We start from the raw sequence: 25,875 nt of genomic DNA, 5'->3' as shown, positions 1-25,875 counted from the left end.
CCGACTTAGTGTGCCTCGGTGTGCCTTTCCCCCCGGTCCCCCCCAGAGCTGCTTCTGCCTGTCGTCCTAAATAAAGCAGCATCCAGGAGGTGACACATGAGGCCTCGCCTGCTGGCTGTGCAGAGAGTGAGGCCTGTAACACGTTACAGAGAGGTAGTGTGGGCATCTTACAGGGCAGCCCAGCAGCCTCCTCCAAGGCTCCCAAAAGAAAGCATATGGAGGGGAGGGAGGGAGAGAAGCAGCTTTCAGCTACAGAGAGATGAGCAATGCTTTAAAGCAGGAAGTGTGTGTGTGTGCACCAGTGTGTGAAACTCTGCCTCAGAGACTGCCACTGCAGGCCTACAGTCGCTCTACTCACTCACGTGATGGATAGTCTGTCCAGCACAATTGAAGGCCCAATCCCAATCTCCACACTCATGCACTCACAGACTTTGAGGTAAATCAGCATTAGATGCAGACATTGCCCAAGGGAATTACCCACAATTCATTGCAATGCAACGTTAAACACGGGGTAATCAGTGGAAGCATGGAGACGTAAAGAAAGAGGACGGCTCAGTGTGTTCAGCTTGGACTATTACATGTACTCAGAACATTAAGGGTTAAAGATTGAACAAAAAATCTGATTTATTCATCAGATATGGAATTTTGTTATTGACAAAAACAAGTAAATAGATTATTTGAAATGACCTCATCTTGTGAGGAAAGAGCCAGAAGATGTTCAAATCAGGGAGTATATAATATAACATAAATACACACAATTATAAATCATATTTTTTGTCATTGTCATGGTAACGTGATATGTTGCAGCAAAGTGCTGTCCCGTTCATATTTACACCATCTCAAGCCCTCACAGCCTCTCACACTCACCCACTCACCAGGTGACGTCAGTGAGTCCTCCAGGGTTCAGGGTTCAGGGTTTGAGGCTGGAGGGGGGACACTGAGATATTTCAGGAGCAGGACCCTCAACCCTCCCACTAAACTCATAAAGTCTGTAACTTGGCACGCTTCTCCTAATAATTGGTTAGTCCAATTATTAGGAGAAGCGTGCCAAGACTAACTGTTAGTCTACTGTGCCACACCAGTCCAGTTGTTGGTGGTATTGAGTCTCTACGCTGGTTTTAGGATCAGCTCACTGACATGAAGCTATAGTGTGTTACTATTATCATTCCTTTTTTATATATTATTATAATTTTGTATACCGAGTTTATTTTTCTACAACTGTTCAGACCGTTCTCTTTACTGACATGCAGCTCAGGACAACAGAAAGGACCCTTCTCTTCTGACTGTCCTCCTGCAAACGTCCCCGCTGCGGGACAATGAAAGGATTATTTCATCTTTTCTTATTTCACGGCTTGTGCTGCCTCACAGCATGTCACAGTAGATTCTCTTAACTCATCGGATTCAGTTTTCTTCTCTGGTGTGCACAACAAATACTGTATTTCATGTTCAGTACAATACAGTAATATGTTCATGTGATCTTCATGTAAAGTCATTATGTATGTGAATATTGAGGATAAAGTCTTTGCATGTGTTCATAGTCTACATTGACAGCATGCTATGAATGAAATAGCCAAAGACTCCTGATAATAGTGTTCTGTACTCAGGACATCAGTGTGCAGTTGGCATAAGGAAAGAGCGATATGTATTTGTGTAAAATACCACTTTTAGAAGACACACACACACACACACACACACACACACACACACACACACACACACACACACACCTGTTCTGAGCAGACTCATTCCCTAACAAAGATGTGAAAGCACAGACTGAGTCTCTCTGCACAGCTGAAGTATTTGAGTCTTTACAGGTGTAAAACGTGATTACCAATACCGCATTTAACACCAACTGTGTGAGTTGTTTCACTTCCTTTCAGTACACTAGCTAATCCATCACAGTGAACACTGCCTCGGCTCCTCTCTGTCATTGTGGGGTAAGGTAGGTGCAAAGTGCAGATTCATTTGAAAAGTCATTTGATAAAATCTATGACATGCTACGTAAAAAAATGACTAAACACATAAATGTCAAATGCACCAGTGATTTTCCTCCCATGACATGTAAAATGTCTGATCACATGGGGTCCATGGCCTAGTTTACTGCTGTTGATCAACCACTAACATGTTGTAGAAGCCTCATCATGTCTCAAGTCTGACTGCAGTGGAAAATGAAGCGTGTGCAGTAGAGATTCATATCTCATCAATGCTCATTACTGACTTTGCTTCTCCCCCGGAGCCTCTGTGCTTTCTCTCCTCACAGGCTTCCGTGGATCCTGGTTTTATCTGGACCCTGGTCTTGCCTCCTGCCGGTCCTGCCTGACACCCACTGCTTCTATTATTATTATTATTATATATTAGTAGTCGCATTTCTTGTACTATTACTGATACCATTCCTTATTTTATTATCATTCGTCTACCTTATCCAGCATTATTATACTCACTACTCATGATATGAATAATGTCTGTTCTGTTGTTCGTTGTGTACACATGACATCTATCACACTTCTGTCCATCCTGGTAGAGGATCCTCCTGTTCTGATGTGAGGGTCAAAGGTCAGAGGATTGTAAAGCCTTCTGAGGCAAATTTGTGATTTAAAAAAATTAAATTAAACAATAAATAAAGCAGCTACCTGCCGGACAAATGAACATTTACATTACCTTACAGTCATCTAGCAGACGCTTTTAGCGACTTACAATTCAGATTCTATCACATTCACACACCGTAGGCACAGCTGCAGGAGCCATTTAGGGGTTAAGTGTCTTGCTCAAGGACACATCGACATGCGACTAGCGGAGCCGGGGATTGAACCGCCAAACATCTTATTGAAGGACGGCCCTGCTCTCAGCGCCACAAGGCGAGAAGAGACCACTCTCAACTTAGTGCCAAAGCATACGGAAAACAATTCATTGAATTGAATTAAGATCTGAAAACCACAAGAGGAAGGCAAAACATTATCTTTTGGGCAAAGCACCTCCAGTAAAACTATTCCATAGTGCAATAGAACAATAGATAGAGTCATAGTGTAGTGCATAGCAAATAAGACACTTTGTGTGTAAAGCCTGTGTCTGACATAGCTCAAGATAAAGACATTGATGCCTTATGGAACTCTGGTTTCTGTTGGATCCTCACGTGACCCCCTTGACCCCTAAGTCTAAGTCAGGCCTATAATAACACCAATGCTGTAGAGCCAGCATAATTCAACATCTCACTCTGTTAATTAAGTTTTTATTTGGACCAAACCAGAGTTGTTGAATGCTGCAACTGTGGAAAGTACATGTACATGTTCTCGGTAAACGTAGCAGCAATCTATTTCTTCACTGGACTACATTTACAATCAGCACTGATAGGACATCCACATAAAAGAAGGCACATTTTCCTTTAGCATCCAACTTGCCTCTGAAGAGATGCGTTGTGATACACCAAGCTGAATCACATCTCTCTTCTCTTCTTAACAAGAGAAGTATTGTATTTTAATGCCACGGCAGGATAATCCCTGAATGTTGTAGTCTTGCTACAGTAAAATAGATGACCTCCAATGTTTGTAAAAGAGCAGCTTTACCATTTGAGCAGATGTCTCTGAGACCGGTTTAGCTCCATCCCTGTTTTGGTAAAAACCAGCTTGAAATAGTTTATCCAGCTGAGAGCAGTGTACTGAGCCCTGATGCCACAACAACGGACAATCTGAGAAATCAGAATCAGCATCTCATCTCAAAGTCACTGCTGCTACAAGCATGCAGAATGTCACCGTCACTTACCCACAATGCTTCATGTTCTGTGGTTTGTCCATGCGAATGGCCAGTTTGATCCTGAGGTCATTGTCTGGACAGCCTTTGGACACCGTCATCTTGTGGAGCTCAGACTGCTTGGGACTGTTGGGAGTCGGGTGGAGCACAACCTGGGAACAGTCACATCGTAGCAATGTGTGTGCACGCTATGCAAGATTTAGAATACCAATGTAGCACGTTGGCTGTCTCCTACCTTCCCTAGCTCCTTATCTTCCAGAGCCAACACTCCTGTGCTCTCAGTGAACAGCTTCACCTTCACAGCAGGGAGCGGCTGGGTGGTGGTGAAGTCACCCTGTGTACCCCAACTACACACACACACACACACACACACACACACACACACACAGGGACAAACACAAGACAGCAAGCACCATGTTAGCGATCATGATGTCTCGTTATTACCCGTCCATGTTCTGCAGCAGCCAGGCTTCAAGTCAAACATTCTACTTAACACCCCGATGACCTCGAGTGGTGTTTAAGGCTTTTCTAAAGCAACCGTTTCCCAAACACTGGGTCGGGCCCCACAGGGGTGTCTCAGGAGATTTCATTAGGGTCGCCAATTCACTTTGCAGAATATCTTCCCTCGTCTTTTATTTAACATTTCCATCTGCAGTACATCTTCGAGCCACTGAATGTTCATATTGTACTGATAAATGTAGTCTACTTATGAACATGAATATGAAAGACTAGCATACATTCGGTTTGTTTTACTGCTGAGTAAAACAAAGTATCTGTTAACTTTGCCTTAATGCATTTTTTTTGTCTCATTTTCAACTATTCATGCATGAAACAAAGTTGTGAGTTATGGAACGTATATCTCGTTTAAATGGCTGTTTACCGGTTCAAGATATGTTGTGTTTGAATCAGGATAGAGTAACTGGCTTTAGACTAAACTGCAGTTAAGCTAATGACACAAACAACATTGTGTTTTATCACCCAATACACCTTCTGCATTCGACCACATTTAATCAAAACAATGTCAGTTTGGTATTTCTCCAATAGTTGTGATCTGTTTATAGAGCCTGAGATGGGCGTAACAGCTTGACCGTATTCTCGCTTAGAGCGATCTCCACAGCGCTGTCAGGTCTGTCCACACATTATCATCTCTGCAGAGGGAAACAATGCGTATAATGTTGCAACATAAGCCTTGTTTTCTGATAATTGACATAACCCAAACTGTCTAGTAGTGAATAAGAGATCACACACCGTCTTTTCTTAAACATTACATACTCTAATGAGGTAATCATTTGTAATTAGCTGACATTAATATCATGTAGCCACTCACATGTGAAATGAGCAGGTACTGTAACCTCCTAAAACTGTGTCACAGTGACTGAACACAATGTCCCTGTAATGTTCCTGCAGAGACTGAAAAGATTAACATTTACAGTAGCTACAAGTGAATTAGATAATACCCTGGCCTGCAATATTCCTTTATATTGCTACTGGGACTATATTCTGCTGATTATATATAGTGACCCATGTAATGACATGAGAAGACTGTTTAATTTGTACTAACATCAAAAAATATTCATTTTGTTGCGGACTATTATGACAGACACTTTTTTGAGGTCCAACTTATAGCTTATAAGGTTAAAGGGATTTCGACTGTGGTAATGACGTATATATGTTTGAGTATTCCATCACAGAACTAATGTTAGTTTAGGCAAATTCAATTTAAATAATGAATGGCCTGGAAGACAAAACCTGCACATAAGTATGCTATGCTTTCGAATTATTCTTTTTAGCCGACTTATTTCCTTCAGTTACAAAGTATATGTAACTCAAAACAGAACATAACAAGAAAGAACACAACAAATACATTGCTCCCATAGACTGTCTATAGGAAGAAGATGATGTCATCGTAACCTCATCCACTGGTTTGTGGACAATGTTTTTGAAGCCTCGAGTTTGCCATTTTGGCCGTCGCAATCTTGTTTTTTTTGCAACCACAACGCTGAATAAAACATTTAGAGGCAACCAAAATGCTACAATTTTCCCCTCTCTTACGTCTACTGTACTAATAATACAGCTTGAACTTATCAACAGTAACAAACAAGACTGAATCCAGAGAAACAGGAGGTGGAAGTGATGAGATAATGAATGAGTGGCTACCATCGTCACTTTCATTGGTGCTTAATTATGGAAATAAGCATGCAAGTTATGAAGAGGCAAACTGATTTGTCACCGCGGTGAATCATGAAATGAAATGCTATCCAAACACTGTTGAGTGAACATACTTTTGACATTTGTATCCATGTACACAAGCGCTTCTACAGTGTTATCCAAACATCTCCTGACACTAAACCTAAATGCTAATGCAGCAGGGTGCTGGAGAGGTGGAGGGAGTTAAACTGTCTGTACAATGAGCCCCAACCTGATGATATGGACTGTAAAGTTGAATGAGGTTATGGATAAATGCTGTATATGATTAGAAGGGGCATGGAACACCATCAAATGCCTTTCACACCTGTCCTACATGCACAGAACACTGCATAGAGCGTTCACATTTCATCATCTACACAGAGTACAGTCTCCAGGTGAGACACAGTTATCTGACCAGCAGATGGCAGTGTGTGTTGTCTTGTTAAAGAACTGTTTACTAAAGCTATCCTCCACACCATGTGCTGACCTGTAAATCTCCAGAGAGATTGTGAACAGGGTGATGGAGGTTTTGTTTTGAGGTGTGTGTGTGTGTGTGTGTGTGTGTGTGTGTGTGTGTGTGTGTGTACGTGGGTTTCGAGGCCTCAGCCTGGTCTGTCTGCAGCTTGTGTCCTCCCTCCACCTCCATGGTGCAGTAAACAATCCTGTTTGGAGCCAACGACCTCAGACCCTGGACCTCCATGATGACCACCTGCAACACACACACACACACACACACACATATATACTTTAAACATAATAAAGAAAAAAGAAGAAAATAAAGCCACTATGCTCTCTCTCTTCGCTCTCTCCTTTTGTTTTGAAAATTCATGATTCATTAGATTCGTTGTTCGTTTCAATGTGAACAAGCAAAACAAAACGCAGCTGCGGTCAGTATAGCATTTCAAAATAAGAGTGTTGTGTGTAGCAGTAACACCAATGACGTAATTCTGTGTGACTGGTATATATTTGATATTGATAATAATAATGAGCTATTTCAATGGTTTTTTTTTTAAATGTCAATGTTCTATTTAATATATGTAATGTTCAATGTGAATGAGATTTAATTCATGAAAAAAAAGGTTTTGAATAAAAAGTAAAGGCTCCACTTCCATATATGATAAAAGTGACAAGACAATTTAAAAACATTGCCAAAATTAAACATTGTACATTAGATGAATAAATGTAGTTTTATTATTGCAAGGACAGTCTTTAATTATTGAATATGTATAATTTATGTGATTATTAAGTTAACTTACAGGAATTTACTGTCTGCAAAAGCAAGTGACAGCACTTTTGTAGAATGACCCATTAATCATAAGAAATGTAGGTCGAGCGAGTGTTGAGTGCAATCAATGTCCAGAGTAACTATTTCTTTCTAGTTGAGTCAGCAGAAGAGTTGTATTTAGTTACCTTCAAAGCTGCTCAGCCTACTGAGAACAAAGACAACTCTGTCTGGTGTCTGACTCCACCACAGCTACTGAGTGATGTGTCTGGAGCCGCAGTTTATAAAGTTTTATATATAGTTATATTATAATATACAAAAACTATAGTTTGTTGTATTTATGAAATTATAGAACAACAATAAAGACACTTGTTCACATTTTGTTGCTATTTTACGTGTTATAACAATATCAAACTCTTCTGAAGAGGAGAGTTTGCTGCAGCAGTTGAGGAATCGCTCTTCATCGCTCATCTCCAGCGTGATACTTTCAGCTAATGCTGTGTGTTTGTTCTGGAAGCATCTTTCAACATTACATTTTTTGTCGTTTGCTAATTTCTCGCCACATATCAAGCATTCAGGTAAGCCGGTATCGTTGGCAGTGAAAGCAGATTAATATGGCCACGCAGAATTAAACTCTATTTTCCTCCGTGACTTTTCTTCTTTTGGATTTATCCATTGATAGTTTACCGAGGGCGGGGCTCTGAAAATCATGATCAGCCAGCTGCGGGGAATGGTGCTAAACAGCGATGTAAGATGTAAGTGGCGGATCGCGTAGCGCGGCCGTTTTTTTATATTTTACTATTTTGCTCGACAGGGTTGGAATCCAGGTTGATGCGATCTTTCCATAAATATATTTTCTTCAGTGTATTTCTTCATACGTGGCTGTGATGTAGTGCTCACTTATACAATCCTAATCCCCGCAGTATATATGAGATGTGGCTTTTAGATCTCCAGCAATATGTTTGTGAATATGTGAGGAATCTGGCAACAGAGGCAGAAAACAGCTGCTGCTGTTATGCGAACACAACACACACACGGAAGGAAACCAGTAGGTTTGAAAACCAGTAGGACCGGCACCCACTGCATGCCCAGTGTACGTGAATAGTCACGTGATATTTGTTTTCAGGCGTTTAAGTCTGGACAGAGATCATCTGGAAAACGATGCTTAAACGCCGTGTGGACGGAGGACTCAGGGAGCCACAACAGAGGGGCCGAAGAGCCGCATGCGGCTCCGGAGCCGCGGGTTTCCGACCCCTGGACTATGCTCTCGAAGAGATGGAAAACTGTTAGAAACCATCAACAGGGAGGCAGTCAAACAATCATGGTGCTGCTGGACTGTTGTGCTCCATGGATCCTTGTGGAGGATGAACAGGTATTGGTGGTAAGGAGATACTGGCCCCGTCTCCTTTACAACATGACCTGTCTGCCAATTAAGGTGAGGTTCAAACAGTCTGTCAGTCAGAAGGATTCCTGAGGGACATCTCCTCTCATTAGCAACTCCAGACGCTAATCCTGAGAACCCATCCGGGGTTCATGGGATAAAGAAACACTGGGAGGTGGATTAATATGACAGTCAAATCAGAAGAAGAGCTTCATTTGCCGCTTTACTCCAGGCAACAGGAACATGTCTCTGTATGTCTAAACCTGCCAGCTTCCCTGGACCGTCCTGACAGTCAATGCCTTGCTTAAGGGAGTTTATGTTACCTAAGTGTAGAAATAGTAGAAATGTTTTCTGATCGCCACATGAGTTTGTGAAGACAATTTTAATTTTGTACCTGACATTACAGCTAAGTGGAGGTTTTGTGACCACCAGCACTAACTCTCTTTTCCCTATATTAAATAGAATGCAATGCTATCACGAGTCACGACGAGCTAGTGAGCCAGAAGGCTACACTACGGGATTGAGCGATGACTTCTAACATTAGCTGGTACTAGCCAACTATGTTTCTAAAATGCAGTTAAGTGTATGAAGGCCATAACGGCTAGCATTTCATTTTCATGGGTGTGACTTTTTGAGATATGATCTATGATAATTAAAGACTATCTTCCTATTCAAGTGTTTATAATTGTCATGTGGTCTAATGTTTCCTTTCAGGGCATAAATATTCAAATACATGTTATGCTACCCAGAGGATGAAGGCTCATCCAAACTATGAGTTAACAAATCATACCAGGAGTTCACTGAGTTTCTTCTAACCAGAGAGACCACATACTTACATATGTCCTCTATCTGCTAGTAAACCAACATTGTTAATAAGTGAATCTAAGTCCACCGACCTCCAGGGTGAAGGACAGCACCACGTCAGACTTGGACAGCGTGTTCTCGTCCTCCTGGCCCATGTCCATGATGGAGGCGTTGTGACCTCGCTTCAGCTTCTGCAGCTTGAACTCTCCTCCCTTGGACACTGGCATGCTCTCCAGGTTGGCCATCAGCAGGTTGACCGAGGACCGCAGCTCCTCGATGAACATGGCCTCCATCTCTCTGGAGGCAAACCTGGGAAACCTTCCACCATGCTGACCACAGTAGGAAGGCAGACAGTGAGTGAGTGACCATGATCCACTCAATGGCCAAAATATCCTGCTGGAATAGCACCAGCTGTAAAATCTGTGAACTCTATACTTTGACATGAGGTCTTCAACAGGGGGTCCGCGACCCCTAGGGGGTCCGCGGAGGTACTGCAGGGGGTCCGTGAAATTTTTTCCAAACATGAATCTGTCCATTATTTTAATAGTTCAGTGTTGTATGCAAGATAACAGGTATGTTTATGCATGGCAGTGGCACTAATAGGCCATCACTCATTTTCGTTTCCACATTTATGTTTAAAATGAAAACGTCAATTTGAACACTTTGAATGATTATCGTGCAATTGACAGAATATTGATATTGGCATTGGTATCAGTTATGAAGTATGTTTCTAAATGTCAGTGGCACGGCCCCCCTACTCACTGTACCTTCACATGTTTAAAATAAAAACATGATTATATGAACCTCTGTATTATTTGAATAGCTTAGTATTGAATGCACGATAAAGAGGTATGTTTATACATGGCACAAGGCCCAGTTTAATATAAAACACAATTTTATACAATATATATAGTCGGGGGTCCCTGCTCCATCTCTCTATCAGTTTGGGGGTCCTTGGCCTGAAAAACATTGAAGACCCCTGGTTTAGAGTATTGTAATGGCAAAAATATATATTTGTATGAGATGTTTAGAAGCCTTTTACGGCTTATAAGAACAGAGTTAGACATTTAACTCTGTCCAAACATGGGTTAAGAACAGATAGTTCTGTGTAAACATGGTTTACGACCCGACCATATACTGGGTGTTACTGTTTTACTTTAGAGGGCCATAAAGACAGACACAGGAAGGTGAGCAAGGGTTCACACTGGGGGTTCTTCCTATTCTGGGGATGTTTAGGTTCACGTAAATGTATCTGACAATGAGATCAAGGGAAAATGGAAGACTAGATAAGCCAGCGTAAGACATCTTTGACTTATCTAAAGGCGGAGACTGTTTCTGCTTTAGTATATAGTTTTTGAAGATTTGAACTGATGTGGAAGAATGCTTCCAGCAGACTGCGTGAAGCTGTTGGAGATTCTCCCTCTTGCAAGAGAATAAATGGAACAGGACAACTTTGAATGATTTGAAGACTTGTATTATTTTGATTTGCGAATAACACTCTCTTCTCCCGATTAACATAGAAATATTCTACAACAGTATACATGAAAATGAATCAGTTTATCATTAAACATATGGAATACTGTAGAGCTAAAACTTCAAGCACTCTGAGAGCCACGGGATCGCCCCTCATCCGGCCCCGACATTACTGTCTGTAAGAGGCTGTAGGCTCCGTTTTAAAGCTAGGGTGAACATTCAATCTATTTATTATATAATATACAGTATATTGCTATATATATTGCTATATATTGCTATTATCTAAAACTAGAAGACCCCAGGCATGCACTGGCACCAACCATGACATACTAGCTTCTTGAGAAGGAGTTGAAATAATGAGGGAGGTTGGTGAGGGAATAAGTGATGAGGACATTTTCAAAGAGAAGTGAGTGAAGATGGTTCTGATGGACCCACGAGTCACACCTTTATAGATACGCCCACTTTACATAGAGAGATGATAGATATACACTTTGTTCATCCCCAGGGGGAAATTAATTTGTAGCAGCAGCAATTTACAGAGTAAAATTAAATATAAAATATTACGTATGGAAATGCACAATATATACAGAACAATAAAATAAGCAGATATTGAATTTGAAGAAATAGAATAAAAAATAAAAATGTACAGTATATATAATGAATTAGAATGGTATTAGATGAACAACTGTAGTGTTGTAGTCATGTGGAGGATGATGATCTGACCTCATCCTCCACATGACTACATGATAATCACATGCTGTTAGGTAAAAAAACATGCTTTAGTCTTTTATTATTTCAATATTTTAGCATACTAGGGCCCTAAACAGTCTTGGAATTAATAATAATGAATAACTAAATAATTAGATTGAGGTTGACTGGGTATGCTGAGTCTCTTTTGAATCATATCCATGTGTGATGATGTCAGTCCTCATGGCAGCCATTTCACATAGTGAGACCATGTTTCAATGTATAGAATGAGCCTTTATGATCACTTTACAACCACACACGAGAGACAAGACCATTCAGTGTACTGCTTTACTATGTATATTGACATAAAGGGCGTTTCTGAGACGTTTCAATAACAGAGGTGCAGAAAAATATGATTCTTTTAGAAATCTCCAAATAACAAAAGACTTAGATACCACATCTGTGCTATCTACAGTGACCTGCTATCTCCCCCTAAATACCCCCTGCCCCCCTGAGAGACATACAAAGGTTACGGTTAAGTGCTATTTAATAATTAGTACTCTTTCATATATTCAAAGTTAGTTAAGTCCATCCATCCGTCCCCGTCCCTTACCCGAGCTATCTGGTCTGCCATTTGCAGTCGTCCGTCCAGCTCTCTTCTGATCTGTGCTGCCTGCTCATCGGGGTTGTCCAGCTGGAGAAACACAGACAGACACAGTGTCCTTCACAAGCTGAACCACAACAATGTCTATGAGTAGTTAGTACAATTACAATTAATGTGAAATAAACAGCGAAAGGAAAGATTTTACTTAAAACTGACACCAGATACCGATGCAGTTTAGAAGTAAATCATCATCCATCATTCAGCTGAAGCAGTCACAATAGTTCACATTCCAGCACGCCGCTACAGATTCTCACTGAGCTAAATATGTTTAAATGATCTAATACACTAAGCATGAGGAATGAAGTTCATTGTTAAACTTGTTTTATTACCATACTTATATACTAAAGAGTGGGTCCTCGTCCTCGTGCACTTAGTATTAAGTTCAGAAGGGAAACACAGCCCTGTGAAGTGGAACCTAACGGCTCAGTGTGAGTGAACATTTTATTCATTTACTGCTTTTCTATGTGCACACACACGAACACCTATAAGACTGCCCAACTTTTACAGCTTTCCATCCGGCTGCTTTATAATTAAACAAAATAATTCATTCTTTTGAATTGCATTGAGAGCCCAGACTGATTACTTCGGTGGAAGCAACTTGACGATTGACCAGGAAACATAAGCCATAAGCATATGTTTATGTTAGATAATTTAATTTAAAACTAATACAATGGCTAAATAAAACATGATTAAAAACATATTGCCCTTAAAAGAACCTGTTTATTCTGGCTGACGTCTTGATAAACGGTATGGTGAGGGTGTCAATAAACATTCAGAACATAATAAATAGGGTCCAATGATTCTAAATGATAAAAGTTCAGTCAGGAATAGGCGTGGTTTTAAATGATAGCTAAATAGAAACAGCGTGGTCAAACTCATAACATGGTGAGTGTGTGTGGTGGAATAGTGGCATTCAACTTTAGACTTTTACACATCTGACCTCCAGACCACTGGCTGCTCATATCAGAATGGTGTTTAGTGGAGCTCCTTCCTCAACAGGACCTAATGACACACACTTAAACATGTGTGGGCACAAGCCTTCCACGAGGCCACCATGGAAGGCTTGTGGCTTCTGTAACAGATCCAGCACACCCTGGTCATTTTTTCAGTTTGTTGGACAATTAAGTGTTTTTTTTCTCCAAATCATTTTATGTTTTTTAGATTAATGTGTTACATAAAAAAAAACTCTTGTTCTGATAATGATTGTTCTTCTCTAAAGGCTATGTTCTGCAAGCCCACTGGTACCCATAAGCATGGAGACGAATGTCCTTTGGGGGATATTACTGCCGCTGTATTTCCCCTTCCAGCTGGCCGAGAGAAGCCTTGCTGTGTACAGAGGCCTGTGATACAGAACATCGACCTGATAACCATGTGAAATGTATCAGGCGCTCTCCCTATGGGCCGCAGGATCCATACTCCCTCTGCTGCCTGCTGAGTAGAAGGGAGCTGGAGCAGGCTAAAGTCTGGTTCATGCTCGCACTAGTGTCCTCATAACGTATTCTACGTAACCGTTCTCTGCACAGTAATGCAACAGATGACTTAAGAACGCATCTAAAACGCCTCCTGAGACGGCAACATGTCCCACTCCTGCTGCTTTCCATTGAGAGAAATCCAACAGTGAACCGACGGGGGGCTCTTATTGTGCTGAAGTTATAGGAAATGCATTTGTCACAGCATCAGGGGAGCTTTGTCAGCAGCACTATTGTCCCATGTTAAACGGTCCGGAGGACAAGATATGGACATAGTTGATGCTTGTTGGTCTGTGGATCTGTCACGGGGCATGGTGGAGGACTCAAACGCAGACCAGTCAGAGTAGCGTGCAACAGATATTTAATGCAATGAAACCAATACAGGAAACTCACAGGACACAACAGGGGATCCACGGACAAGACAAGAGACGAGGGGGATATCCAGCAGGAGCAAGACGGGGCAGGCAGACGGGAAAACCGGGAACGAGACGAGCAAACCAGGCAGGTAGACATGAAGCAATGATCTGGCAGTGAGTGACTGATTAATGATCAGAGGCAGGTGAAGGGAATTAGACTGAGGGAGTGACTGACAGGTAGAGTGAGGAGGGTGTGGAGCTACACAAAGACACCCCTGCTGTTACAACTGACTGAGGAGCATGGCACACACACACACACACCACAGAATAAACACGTCAAAAGTTGTGGAGAGCATTTTTGTGTGTGAACTCCCATGTTGTTATTTTCTATCACACACACATGCTTTACTGCAACAAAGTTTCACACATTCATATTATAAACAAGCAGCATAGGTTTGAAGACTGAAACCAAAACTAGTATTCTCAAACCGTTTCGGCCTCTTTTTAGGTGGCAGGAGTGACAATGAGTCATCCTCAACCTTTGTTGTGTTCCGGTTCAAGAATGATGAAGACAGTTGGAGAACAATTAGATACAAAATGGGACGTCAACGGTTTCTTTCCTTGGCCACTATCGTGTTTTTCCCAAATGATGCACAAATCTTTGGGCATTCCAGTCTGTCGCATTGCTGCTCCTCTGTCTCATGTGGTGCTGAACATGGAGCTCTGGTAAAGTAACTGTCCTTTAATCAGGAGAGAGAAGTCAGATAAAGAAAAGATGATTGTTTATTACTAACAGATGATATGTGATGATAAAGTCTTGACAGAGTCTTTGGTGCTTGGACTCTACAGGAAGAATTGTCATGGAGGAGCGTCTGCCCTGAGCAGCAACAGTATAAACCCCCCCGTGGAGTCCAGACACTGGTGGTGGTGGTGGCTGATGAGGCTGATAGAAGGATGAGTTGATGAAGATGATGAATCTGATGAAGACTGGGAGGTGATGGGGAGGTGGAGGGGCGTGTAACAGCAGCATGAACGTACTGAAGGTAGAGAGACCATCATATTTAAAGAGACAGCAGCAACGATGTCATTGTGTCGTTGTGCTATTGGATAGAAGAGACCAGCTGATCTAAACAGCTGATATTATGATTGACAGCCACAAACAATAACAAGGAAATAATGAGTGAGCATGTGTGAGGAGTGATGGCAGATGTTTGAGAAATAAACTACGGACTTAGGCATGCAAGAGTATAGTCTTCCTGTCTGAACTTACGCTTGAGCTCCATATCTTTCTCATTGGTGTCTCCCCTGTCTCACATATCATGTGTGTCAACTGTCACACTCGCAAATCAGTAAATTACAAAACAGCGACTTCACCCTCCTCAATGCTCATTGCACTGTCCCAAATGTGGTCATCCCTTTATGACATGATACCTGATGGCTTTAGTTATGAACACAAAGACACAAAGCATCTTTCAGTTCCTGTGATAGTTCCTGAGAAAGGGCAGCTCAGTGAAGTGCATTAAACCCCTTCACCAAATATTTTGCTCTCTGTTGAGTCTCGATCAGCGGGGAACAAAAAGGGAGTGCGTTGAAAACCTCCAAAACAGTAGCGCCAGTTACACTGCTGTCCCTCTGCAAATGAGTTCCCTCTAGCAGAGCCTTTTCCTACTGACTGAGCTCAGCTCCACTGCTTCTCGCTGAGTCTTTTCAGAAAGAAGACCTTGATTTTATTTTTGTCCAACTGTTGTAAAAAGCATCAACATCTGTCCTTTAAGAAGGGACCAATGCCAACAGCGGTGTACGCCTCAGTTTGTATGTGACCTGAGATGTCAACAGACGAACAGATGGTGGTGGAAGCCATTCATTGAACAGTGCTGGACACGTGTTTTCCTTCTCAGTGAACCCGTACAAAGAAAGAAACAGGCAAAAAAATGCCAGCATCGCTCGATTCAGAGAATGCTTTGTGTTTAAGTTCTAGCTGCCATAAAAAGTATGACTTATGTCCATCAGGAGCAAAAGAAGTCTGCAGAGGTCTAGAGGTCGAAGTGGACAAACAGCCCAGTCAGCAGGAAAAAATGGCGGTATCGTCAGTTTTTGCAAACTATGGATACTGTTTTTTCTTTTCTGTGCGCTGCTCATTGTTTACAGTCCGATTAGCAACATGAGATGCAAGACTGGCATTGGAGTTCAGTTCCCACGTGCACAACAAGGTTGTTTCACAAGTAGCCAGTTCGTTCTAATAAAAAGGAATCCCAGCATTTCAGCCGATGCGTTCTGCTTCTTTTGCTCTCCACACGGACTATTTACCTGCATTCAACCAAAGCCTGCTCAAACGTGATTGGTCAATACCAGTCGGACTACAAACGGAAACTACAACCATGTCCCGCTGCCTGCAGATTCTACATGTGAATGTGGAATGTGATACATTCACTTCTAGAGTTTCTGCAGGCGTGATACGAGGCTGGTATGAAACATATGTCTGATTCAGAGAGGTCGAGGGTTTAACATATCCAGTGGTTTGCGGAAACATACAGAATCTTTGTGGGTGACTGGGTTGCAACAATGTTTCCCATTTCCAACAGCCAAGGTTGGTTTCCTTTAATGATGACTACGATAGTTCCCTAACCTTCACCAGCTGTCTAGCATTGTGACCGCGACAACGGAGGTCCCATAACCGTAGAAACCGCTGACAAAGTAATAATTGTAAGCCATGATCTTTGTTATGAATTAGAACAATAGTGTTGTCAGATCATCAAACCTATACACGCTCTACTTGTATAGGTTTATCAACTCAAGCTCTCTCTTTTCATCCATTTTCTGTCACTTTTCATGTGAACAGCTACACCAGGAGATGATATGATCTATTAAAAGCATCAGAGCTGCTGGTGTCTGCTCTCTGTCGATGTCATGTTGGACGAGCATGTGAGGACGCTGGGCCTGGAGGTGCTGATGGGGACAGCACTGTGTGGGTCAGCGGGCTGAGCTGGTACCTCGAGTGAGGAACTCTGGCTCACAGAGTTGCTGCTCCAGTAAACAGACAGCCGGCAAACGTTGTCATGACTACTGGTCCTTTAATTGGTTTGTTGAAATCCACAAACACACATACACATACAAACACATAAAGCATCAATGATCTAGTGATTTATACCCTCAAACTACTTACTTTGTGTCTTTTAGATTAATAATTCAACAGTTGTTGAAACAATCCTCTAAAAACAACAAATTGTTTATCAGCCCAAAACCCAATCAGATCCACACATCTCAGTCCACGATGAAAGCTGTCCATTCATAACAACCGTGACCTTTCACTGGTTATTTTGCACTACTTCACATACTGTAGCAGCATATTTAGATAGCAGCCAAAACTGGCCAGCAAAGAGTGATCAAGAAGCTCTGAAACAATGTCCAATAAAGCATTCAAACTCAAAACTCATACTTGCTGCACACACACAGCCTAAAAAAAGTCATACTTAACTGTACTAACAGGAACATCATACCTGCACCGACGGTCTGCTGCTGAATTCACAGTAAGAGAATAAAGAGACACTAAACTAAAAGTGATCTATATGCTGTTATATTAGTTGCATAATGACGCATCATTGTCCTCTCTTTGGCACCATTGAGTCAGCCTTTGGTTCCTGTGTCCTGTTTTCACCCCACAGTCCTGAGTGCTCCCCCCCCCTTCAGCACCTCAGTCAAGCCTTTGCACCTGGCCTCCTCACCCGATGAACAACTCCTCCTCCAAGCTGCTGCTCATCCTCTCCTACTCTCATGTATGCTGCTACCTTGATCCCTTCTCTTTTGTTAGAACTCCTCCCTCCCTTTATACAACCACTTGCTCAACAGAGACTACTGGATGTCTAATGATTTTTTTGTTTCTGGGCTGTAGTGAATGAAAAAACAAAGGTGCAAAGTAACGCATTAATCTGAATAGCCGACCTGTTCTCACTCCCAAGTTGTCACAAATGGACGCTTGGTCAGGTGCCATAGGAGTCACTTCAGGCAACAAATCCACATGGTTTAGGAAAAGAGTGTGGTTTGGGTTCAAATAAGTAAATGTGTTACTCATTGAGTGAAGTTACGTGCGCAAGTTGAGTATGTTACAAAAGTTTAAGGGTAGACTTTTGGGTTCACGCTGGACATAAACAGCTGGTCTCCTGGTATAAGGTATTGTTAGTTTGATCCATTCCATCCATCCAGCCTCCTTCCTGTGGGGATGAAGTGAATTGACTGCTGGAGCAGTTAGTCTGAGCTTCTAGTGTGTCATGTATGCGATCATATTAACAAACAGTTGCCTATTTATACAGCAGACACAAAACACGTTGGTTTTGTTTCTCGGCCATGCAAGTCCAATGTTCCAGCTCCTGTATCCAGCCCTTTAACTGGTCCACTGTGTTCACCAGCTTCTTTCTAACTGTGTCCGTGTGGTGAAGCCTGACCGGAGTGGCTTCTGAAGTGGTAGGAGGCAGACACGAGAGACTTTGTTCCAGTAACAAAAGGTGTTTTATTTACAAAAAGTGCCCTGCTACATGTGTAACCAAACATATATCAAACAAAACAAACGGTTAACTTGGCAGAACTGAATAAACTCAACTCATCATAAACTAACATAATCACGTGCACACAGCTACACACTGATCTTCTCTTTTTTTCCCCCATTCAGTCAAAGTCATCTCCTTTGTATAGAGCCTCCTATCAGCAGGATCTAATTCAGTGCAGGTGACACCAATTACCTACACATATTCTACTCCCCCCCCCCCCCCCCATACTTGGTCTGACCCAATGACATCACGGGTGACATCATCCAGTGTATAAATAGAGGCAATGGTTGGGTGCCTTCCCCTTTAGCCTCTGGAACACATGGTGGGTATGATAAACAAACAATTGACAAGCATGGTTAGATTTAGATTTATATATTTACAAATGGTGTGTTCTCACCCACTTTGTCACAGTCCGCCTGCTGTTTGGTGCTGAGCAGGTCGTGTATAGCAGGCTTTATGGAAAGCTGCTGCTGCTGCTGCTGGGGAGTGTACAGTACAGGCTTAAAAAGTTGAAAGATGCTGAAACCCCAGAAAAACCAGGTGATGATTCTTGTAATGAGCAATGTATTTATAAAGTTAACATGAATCTGAGACAAATAGAGTTTGCCGTGTGCAATAAGCAAGTTTCATAAAAGTCTTCTTCACTTTACATTGCAGGTGAAGCACAAATTGCATTAATGATGGCTCCTTTTCTTCTGAGGGTCCCAGTAAAACTCGTTTACTCCTTTCAACCTTGACAAAGACATGCATACCAGATCCACTTCTTCCATTCTTGCTTTTCACAATAAAAGCCCTAGAGATATACTGCCTCAAGAGCTTGATTTGTTACAGTGAGAAGTCTGAGAGGAATGGTAAATGGACTTGTACTTATATAGTGCTTTTTGAACAAAAAGAAAAGAACAGAAGACTAAGAGGAAACTCCATCATCATCATGCATCATTCAGCTGCTGCTGTTTTCTGATTTTCAGAGTTCACAGTGGTCATACCAGGATATGCCATGCAGTTACACCCTGCTGTTCACATTCAAGCACTGTCGTTATTTACATATTTCTCAGATTTTTTATTATCTAATCCACTAAGCATAAAGTTCATTTTCAAACCTTTTTTTTAGCATACTTGCATAAATGGTAAATGAACTGTACTTTTCTAGTCTCCCGACCACTCAAAGCGCTTTAACACTACACGTCAATCATCCATTCACACCCAGTTATTTGGGGTTAAGAACCGCTGATCCTCTGATAGGATGACCCACTTTAACACTGAGCCACAGTAATATCTTCATAGGAGGGTCATGCGATCTGTTGTGTGTGTGTGTGTGTCCGTGGGTGTGTCCGTGTGATCGGGACCACTCGTGGTTGCGGTGACTCACATTTTCTCAAAACAGCTTTTATTGCCTGTTTTTTGCTGCCATTGACTGCCTGAGAGACACAGAGAGAATGCAGGTTTATGGCACGAAGCATTGACTTCACTTTTCAGAACCGGGAGGTTGCTGCCTGCACCCAACCAAGAATACTGAGAGAATATTAGAACGACAACCCCACTACTTCCTCATCCTTCCTCCCCCCCTCCTAATCCTTTGCTCTCTCCAAGTTGCTATCTCCTCTGCATGGATTAACAGGCCCAAACCCTGATCACAAGAAAAGCAATTACTCGCCCTTGATTCAGATAAGGGCACAAGGGTTGGCATGGCAAATTGAAGGGGGAGGGGTATGAGCGGTAGCCTCTGTGTACAGTTGCCGTGGCGACCACATACAAGAGGATAAAGGGCACTGGGGACTGTTTCCACGTGTTTGTGTGTCTGTGCAGTGCTCACGTGTGGACATTTGATGGCTCAGGAAGGAGTTTGAGATAAATGTTATCATCAGCACACACACACACACACACGCACACACACACACACACACACACACACACACACACACACACACACACACACACACACACACACACACACACACACACACAAATTGAGATGTACTTCAAAGTGGACCAGGACAGCAGCAGTTCTTTGATGAAGCACAGTTGCTGGTTGTTTGGTCTTTCTTCTGTCATTTGTGTTGTCAAAGCAGATATGCACAGACAAGTCAAGGGTTTCACAGAAATACTGGACAACTTCTCAACCACAGAACATGTCCTGCCCCATCTTTACCTTTCATCAACAGCAAGCCAGCGGATCATTTACACAGAGACACAAGATGAGAGAAAAAAACCTTGAGTTTACAAAGTGGAAGAAAACGCTGTGGAAAATATGGCAGGTTAACATGTTTGCAATTGCATCTTCTGTCACTCAGACAAATGGGAAATGCTGTTGGAAAATTGTAGAGAAAAGGGCACAGCCTTTGCAACTGCAGTTTGACTCTAAAATAATTCAACATAAAGACAGAGTCCTGTTAACTCCTCAGGTCTGCTGCACAGTGTCTGTAAATGCTGTGGTTGCCCTTATATTAGAAAAAAGCAATATCCGGTGTGTGAAGTACAACTGCTTCTAGACTTATACATCAACCTAAGTCGTAATTAAGGCATTTGAACAGCTGATCCTGTCATTTTTTAAATACTTTGTTGTTACATAAGTGCTGAGAAAAAGAGGAAAGATAATGCTACAAAAGATTTGAAAAGCTGGGACCAAACATTTTGAAAATTAGTATTGAATTGATAATCAAATTGCTACATGTAATTATTCAATAAATTGTTTCAGCTTTAGATAACACAGATCTCATTGTAGCAGGGAAGAGGGACTTTCAAGCAATATGTTCCCTAAATGGTAAATCCATCTCATTTGTTGGAGGTATGATATCCCAGCTCCTTCTACACATGAAAGCTGAGTTCTCATTTTGTTTGGCTGTAAAAGCAAGTGACCAACCAACCTGATGGTGGTGCTGGATGAAAAATCACGAGTTCAAATGTTTTACAATTCACCATGAGGGGGCATGAATGTCTGTACCAAATGTCATGGCAATCCAGCCAACATTTGTTGGGACGATTCACTCAAAGCCACAAACAACTTCACAGTTGTGCTAGAGGATCATCAAAGTCACCAGGGTTCATCCTCTGAGAGCCACGAACGTCTGTACCAAATTCTGTTGCAATCCATCCAGTAGATGTTGACATAGTCAGTCTGGACCAAAGTGGTGGACGGATCTGCATTCTCATGGCATGGCTAAAAACCAAGGTTACTCTTTAAACTGGAGGAAGCTGGAACTGGCTAATATGTGATACTTTTATTTGACAAATGACATGATTAAATGTTAGTTTTGGTTTTATTCGCAGAAATATTGTCGTTTGTTGTGGATGTTAGTGGTGCTTACAGCTCTGAAAAAGTCATAATATGTATCAAATTCAACGGCAACATGTCCTTCACCATTCCTGTCACGATGGGGAAAAAGGCAACAGGGGATGGATCCAAATGCAGGAATACAAGGGGAGCAGAAGGAGGATAAACAGTGATATTAATAAACAAATATCCAAACCAAAACTTACAAAGAACTGAAGTCTAAAAATCCAACAAAACGACACAAAACAGGATCAGGTAATTCAGACATGCACAAGCGATACCAATGTGAACATAGCAGACAAACCAGCAGACAAAAGACAGGACTATAAATACACAAGAAACTACTCTCGACAACAAGACACAAGGGTAGCCTGAAAGCTGATTAGTAGAAAAAACACAATGGAATAGAGCAAGGCTGGTGAGACTATTACAACACAGGTGATCACAGAAAAAGGAGGGAAAACGGGACAGGAAGTCAAACAACCACAGGACACAGGAGTCAGGAGGCAGGACACAGGAGGCAGGAAACAGGACACAGGACACAGGAGGCAGGAGGCAGGGAGATTCAAAATAAAACAGGAAACAAACTAAACTAAACTGTTACTCAGAGAGAGTGTTTCTGAGAAGGGATGGTACTGTTGAAGCCATTTGAGTGAACTCAGCCTCTAATTGATCATTGAAATCATTATTGATTATGTTTCTATCGATTCATGGACTGATGCGTCCAGTGTGTTGTTTCCAGTCTATTGTGACCAGTTAGAGGCTTTCAGTGGCTGCTGACTCCACCGCGGCCCTAATGGCTGAAACCCATCTGATAAAAGGAGAGAACACCCATTCTGTTCTCCCCTCACCACATATCCGCTGCGTTGGCCTGCAATTAAATGTGTCTCCCGGCCTCAGCCATCATTACTGCCAGAGACACATTCATCAACAGAGATGTGCCTCGCTGTTTGACCCCGCTGCTCTTTATATGATGTGTGTAGTTTGTTAGACAACAATCATCTCGTCTGCTGCTCCGGGGCGTCCTGTCTGAAGTAATGCTTTAACCAACAGGGCACACAGACGCAAGCTTCAACAGCAAGGGTTTTCAGGTTGCCATCGGCAACCATTTTGAGAAAGTGGCGATCAATTCTCTGCCTCTGTTTACCATCAGTGACAACAGAATGCATCCCAAATGTAATACATTTGTAATATTTCTTGCATTAGTGATATTCAAATATCGCTGTCACAATCAGAGCGAGCCGCCGCTGAAGGTATTGACATGAATCAATGTCAAGAGGTTACTAGATGTGTTGACTCAGCAGAGATAACATTAAATGAGAACATTTCATCTCCAAGAGATGCGTAAGAGCCTCACTGCATTGTATTCCATTATATTACGGTTTATATTTTGTGTTTTCTATTACATAAATGAAGGCATTTCCACCGTAAATTGGGAGCATATCAATTCACCAGAATGCAGGAAATGAAGAGTTTGACACTAAAAGATCCCTCACTTTGTATGTGACCCACCAAAGTTGAAATGAAACCTATGCCCTCATATCCCCCTCATACCCTGTCATATATCTGCTGTCCCCGAGAAATCTACAATAAAGACACAAGAACAGTCATATTGAATCTTTTTGTAATGGTCATATGCATTTGGAATGCACCGACAAATGATGTTGTCCTGAGAGGGACACCAGATGATGAAACGCTCATACAGCTCATTCCTGAACATAAGTTGTTGTTATTGTTGAGGACTGTTGATGTACTTTCAGGAAGTACTAGATTAAATCATGCATGTGTTTGCATTTGAACTGTTTCAACGTTATGCCAAATATGTCAATGTATTGTGCTGCAGAGGTGTCCAACCAGTGAGTTCCAGCCCGTATTGTCTTTTAACTGCACTTGTTCTTCAAGCGGTGATAGTGAGTCACTGTAGCATCAGTCTGTCCTCAGTCCGGATATCCAAGTAGTGGAGGTAAACCAAGGGCTTGTCGGTAACACGTCTAAGGTCCATGTGTGTTTTATGGTTTGTTTATCGGATGAAATCCAAAGTGGCCGAAATGAGAAAACGACCCACCCCCCCCCCCCCCCCCCACCACCACTGGGACGCTGCAGCTCCAGGGAACATACCCCCAGGGCAGCCGTGGCACACTGGGTTAAGAGGGTTGTCCGTTAACCGCAAGGTCGACGAATCGATCCTTGGCTGGGACGTGCCATGTTCCAAAGTGTCCCTGAGCAAGACACTGAACCCTAACTGCTCCCCGGGTGCTTTCTCAGCAGCCCACTGCTCCCTAGGGATGGGTCAAATGCAGAGGTCAAATTTTGTGTATATGTATATGACAATAAAAAGGCATTATTATTATTATTAGGTAGCAGTCAGCTTGAATTCAGCCAGTCCAAACCACAGCTCCAGGGGTTAGATCCCAGGGGACTGCCTCGACCCTACATTGTAAACTTACGATTGTAAGAAACCAGTAGTGGAGGTCAGACGCTGAACCCTAGTTCTTTGGAGCAAAAGAGGATACGTAGATAGTTTCATAAACGAACTAGAAGGATGGGTCCAACACAGCCAGGAGACCGCTGTTTGTTTCCATGTGACATGAAAAGTCAACGTTCATTTATTTGCCATCTAACTTGCATAATGTAGATACGGCACGAAAAAAAAGAGGAGTAACCTTTCGTAAGATATCATAGGAACCATTGAATACGCATGCATTGAAATAATACATCTTTTTGGCATTTGGCTGTAACACAGCTTCAGCCATGCAGTACTCAATAACTGGCAGAAAGGCTTGAGAATACAGAAAATGACTTAGAATGAAGACTTTCTGCAGCGTCCGCCTGTAGGAACGTAAACATACTCTATGATAGGTCATAGTTGTATGCCTCTTGGGTTGTATAGAGATGTTTGTGATCTGGCTGATTGTGCATGAATCAAACAGTAGTCACTCCGCTAATGAAGACAGCTACATGTTGCTCTGAAAACTGTTGGGAGGGGCAACGATCTGTCTGGCTCTTCTTCAAAAGCATCCGAGTAGAGCCACGGGCGGCAAAGGATGACAGCAGGGGACGAAACCCATTCCAGCTGCCATAACCTGCTGGTCCTAACCAGGGTCACCTCCAGGTTACACACACGCTGGGTTAGCCTGCTGGGTAGAGCCAAAGTCAAGACATAAGCTTGTGTGGCAAAGGATGTTTCAACATCCCGCTAAGTGGAGGGATTTCCAAGCTCACAATGTGGATTAAAGGATTACCTCATATGCTGTCGCTTTGGATTTAGAGCATTTTCAAATGATGTGCATGTGTTCACGCACGTAAAAAAAATTTCTGCAAAAGTTACAATTGATGTCATGTCATCTTTTAATTCAGCAAGCCATCTGTCAGTGCTTTCAGAAGGCTTACATACCGTGCAATGATTTCTTTTTGTGTTAAAAATCAGTGCCATCTCCACTCCAAGTGAACGCTCAGTTATACAGTAACCACATGCCTCGCGTGACATTAGTTATTTAACTGTGGCTTGGTACGGTTGCATCTTAATTGGCAGTTATTAGCCACAGAGTGCAGCTCCTGCACCATGAAGCCAATATTTACACCCAGCACTGATAACTGGAAACTGCTCATTTAGTGGAAATGTCTTTGTTTGCTGTAATAGCCTGAGCCTCCCATCCTATCTGCCTCCTTCTAATCACCACCTCCCCTGTTTAAACAGTTCAACTCTGTCATCCTCCTCTCGTTCCATTTGAAACTACCTCCAACACCCCAATCCTCTTTTCTACCCTCTTGCCCTCTCATTCTTCTTTTCTGCAGTTCAGTTACTCCACTGTGGAATGTGTGGCCACATTGGGGGCACATTTCACCTCTTCTATCTGGTCCATACAGGTTCATCTACTTCTTCGTCCTCTCATGCTGGACTGAGGACAGACTGGACGCTACAGTGACTCACTTTGGCCTCTCCAGGTACAAGTGGTACTACAGAACAGGATGGGAATTACCAGACTGAAGAAATGTAAATTTGATCTCTCTTTCCTCATTGATATAGGTGTTCTCCAGGAACAATAAAATGTGCTCAGATTTCATTGGTGCAACAT

At 42.2% G+C, this 25,875-nt stretch overlaps 1 protein-coding gene across 2 annotated transcripts in view; it reads right to left on the bottom strand.

Annotated features, from left to right (window-relative positions):
- cadpsa (Ca2+-dependent activator protein for secretion a) overlaps positions 1-25,875 on the bottom strand; it is a gene marked incomplete at its 5' end in the record, with an annotated part of 193,825 nt that overhangs the window by 110,770 nt on the left and 57,180 nt on the right. For both annotated transcript variants that reach the window (XM_079156889.1, XM_079156890.1), the window contains 5 exons: positions 3,757-3,896; positions 3,980-4,091; positions 6,519-6,640; positions 9,431-9,667; positions 12,112-12,192. In XM_079156889.1, the coding sequence (XP_079013015.1) occupies positions 3,757-3,896; positions 3,980-4,091; positions 6,519-6,640; positions 9,431-9,667; positions 12,112-12,192 (692 nt within the window). The remainder of the gene's footprint in view (positions 1-3,756; positions 3,897-3,979; positions 4,092-6,518; positions 6,641-9,430; positions 9,668-12,111; positions 12,193-25,875) is intronic.

This window comes from Pholis gunnellus (assembly GCF_910591455.1).
Source record: "Pholis gunnellus genome assembly, chromosome: 3".
In the NCBI taxonomy this organism is placed as follows: domain Eukaryota; kingdom Metazoa; phylum Chordata; class Actinopteri; order Perciformes; family Pholidae; genus Pholis; species Pholis gunnellus.
The sequence above is the reverse complement of the archived record's forward strand: the minus strand, read 5'-3'. Positions and strand labels throughout refer to the sequence as shown.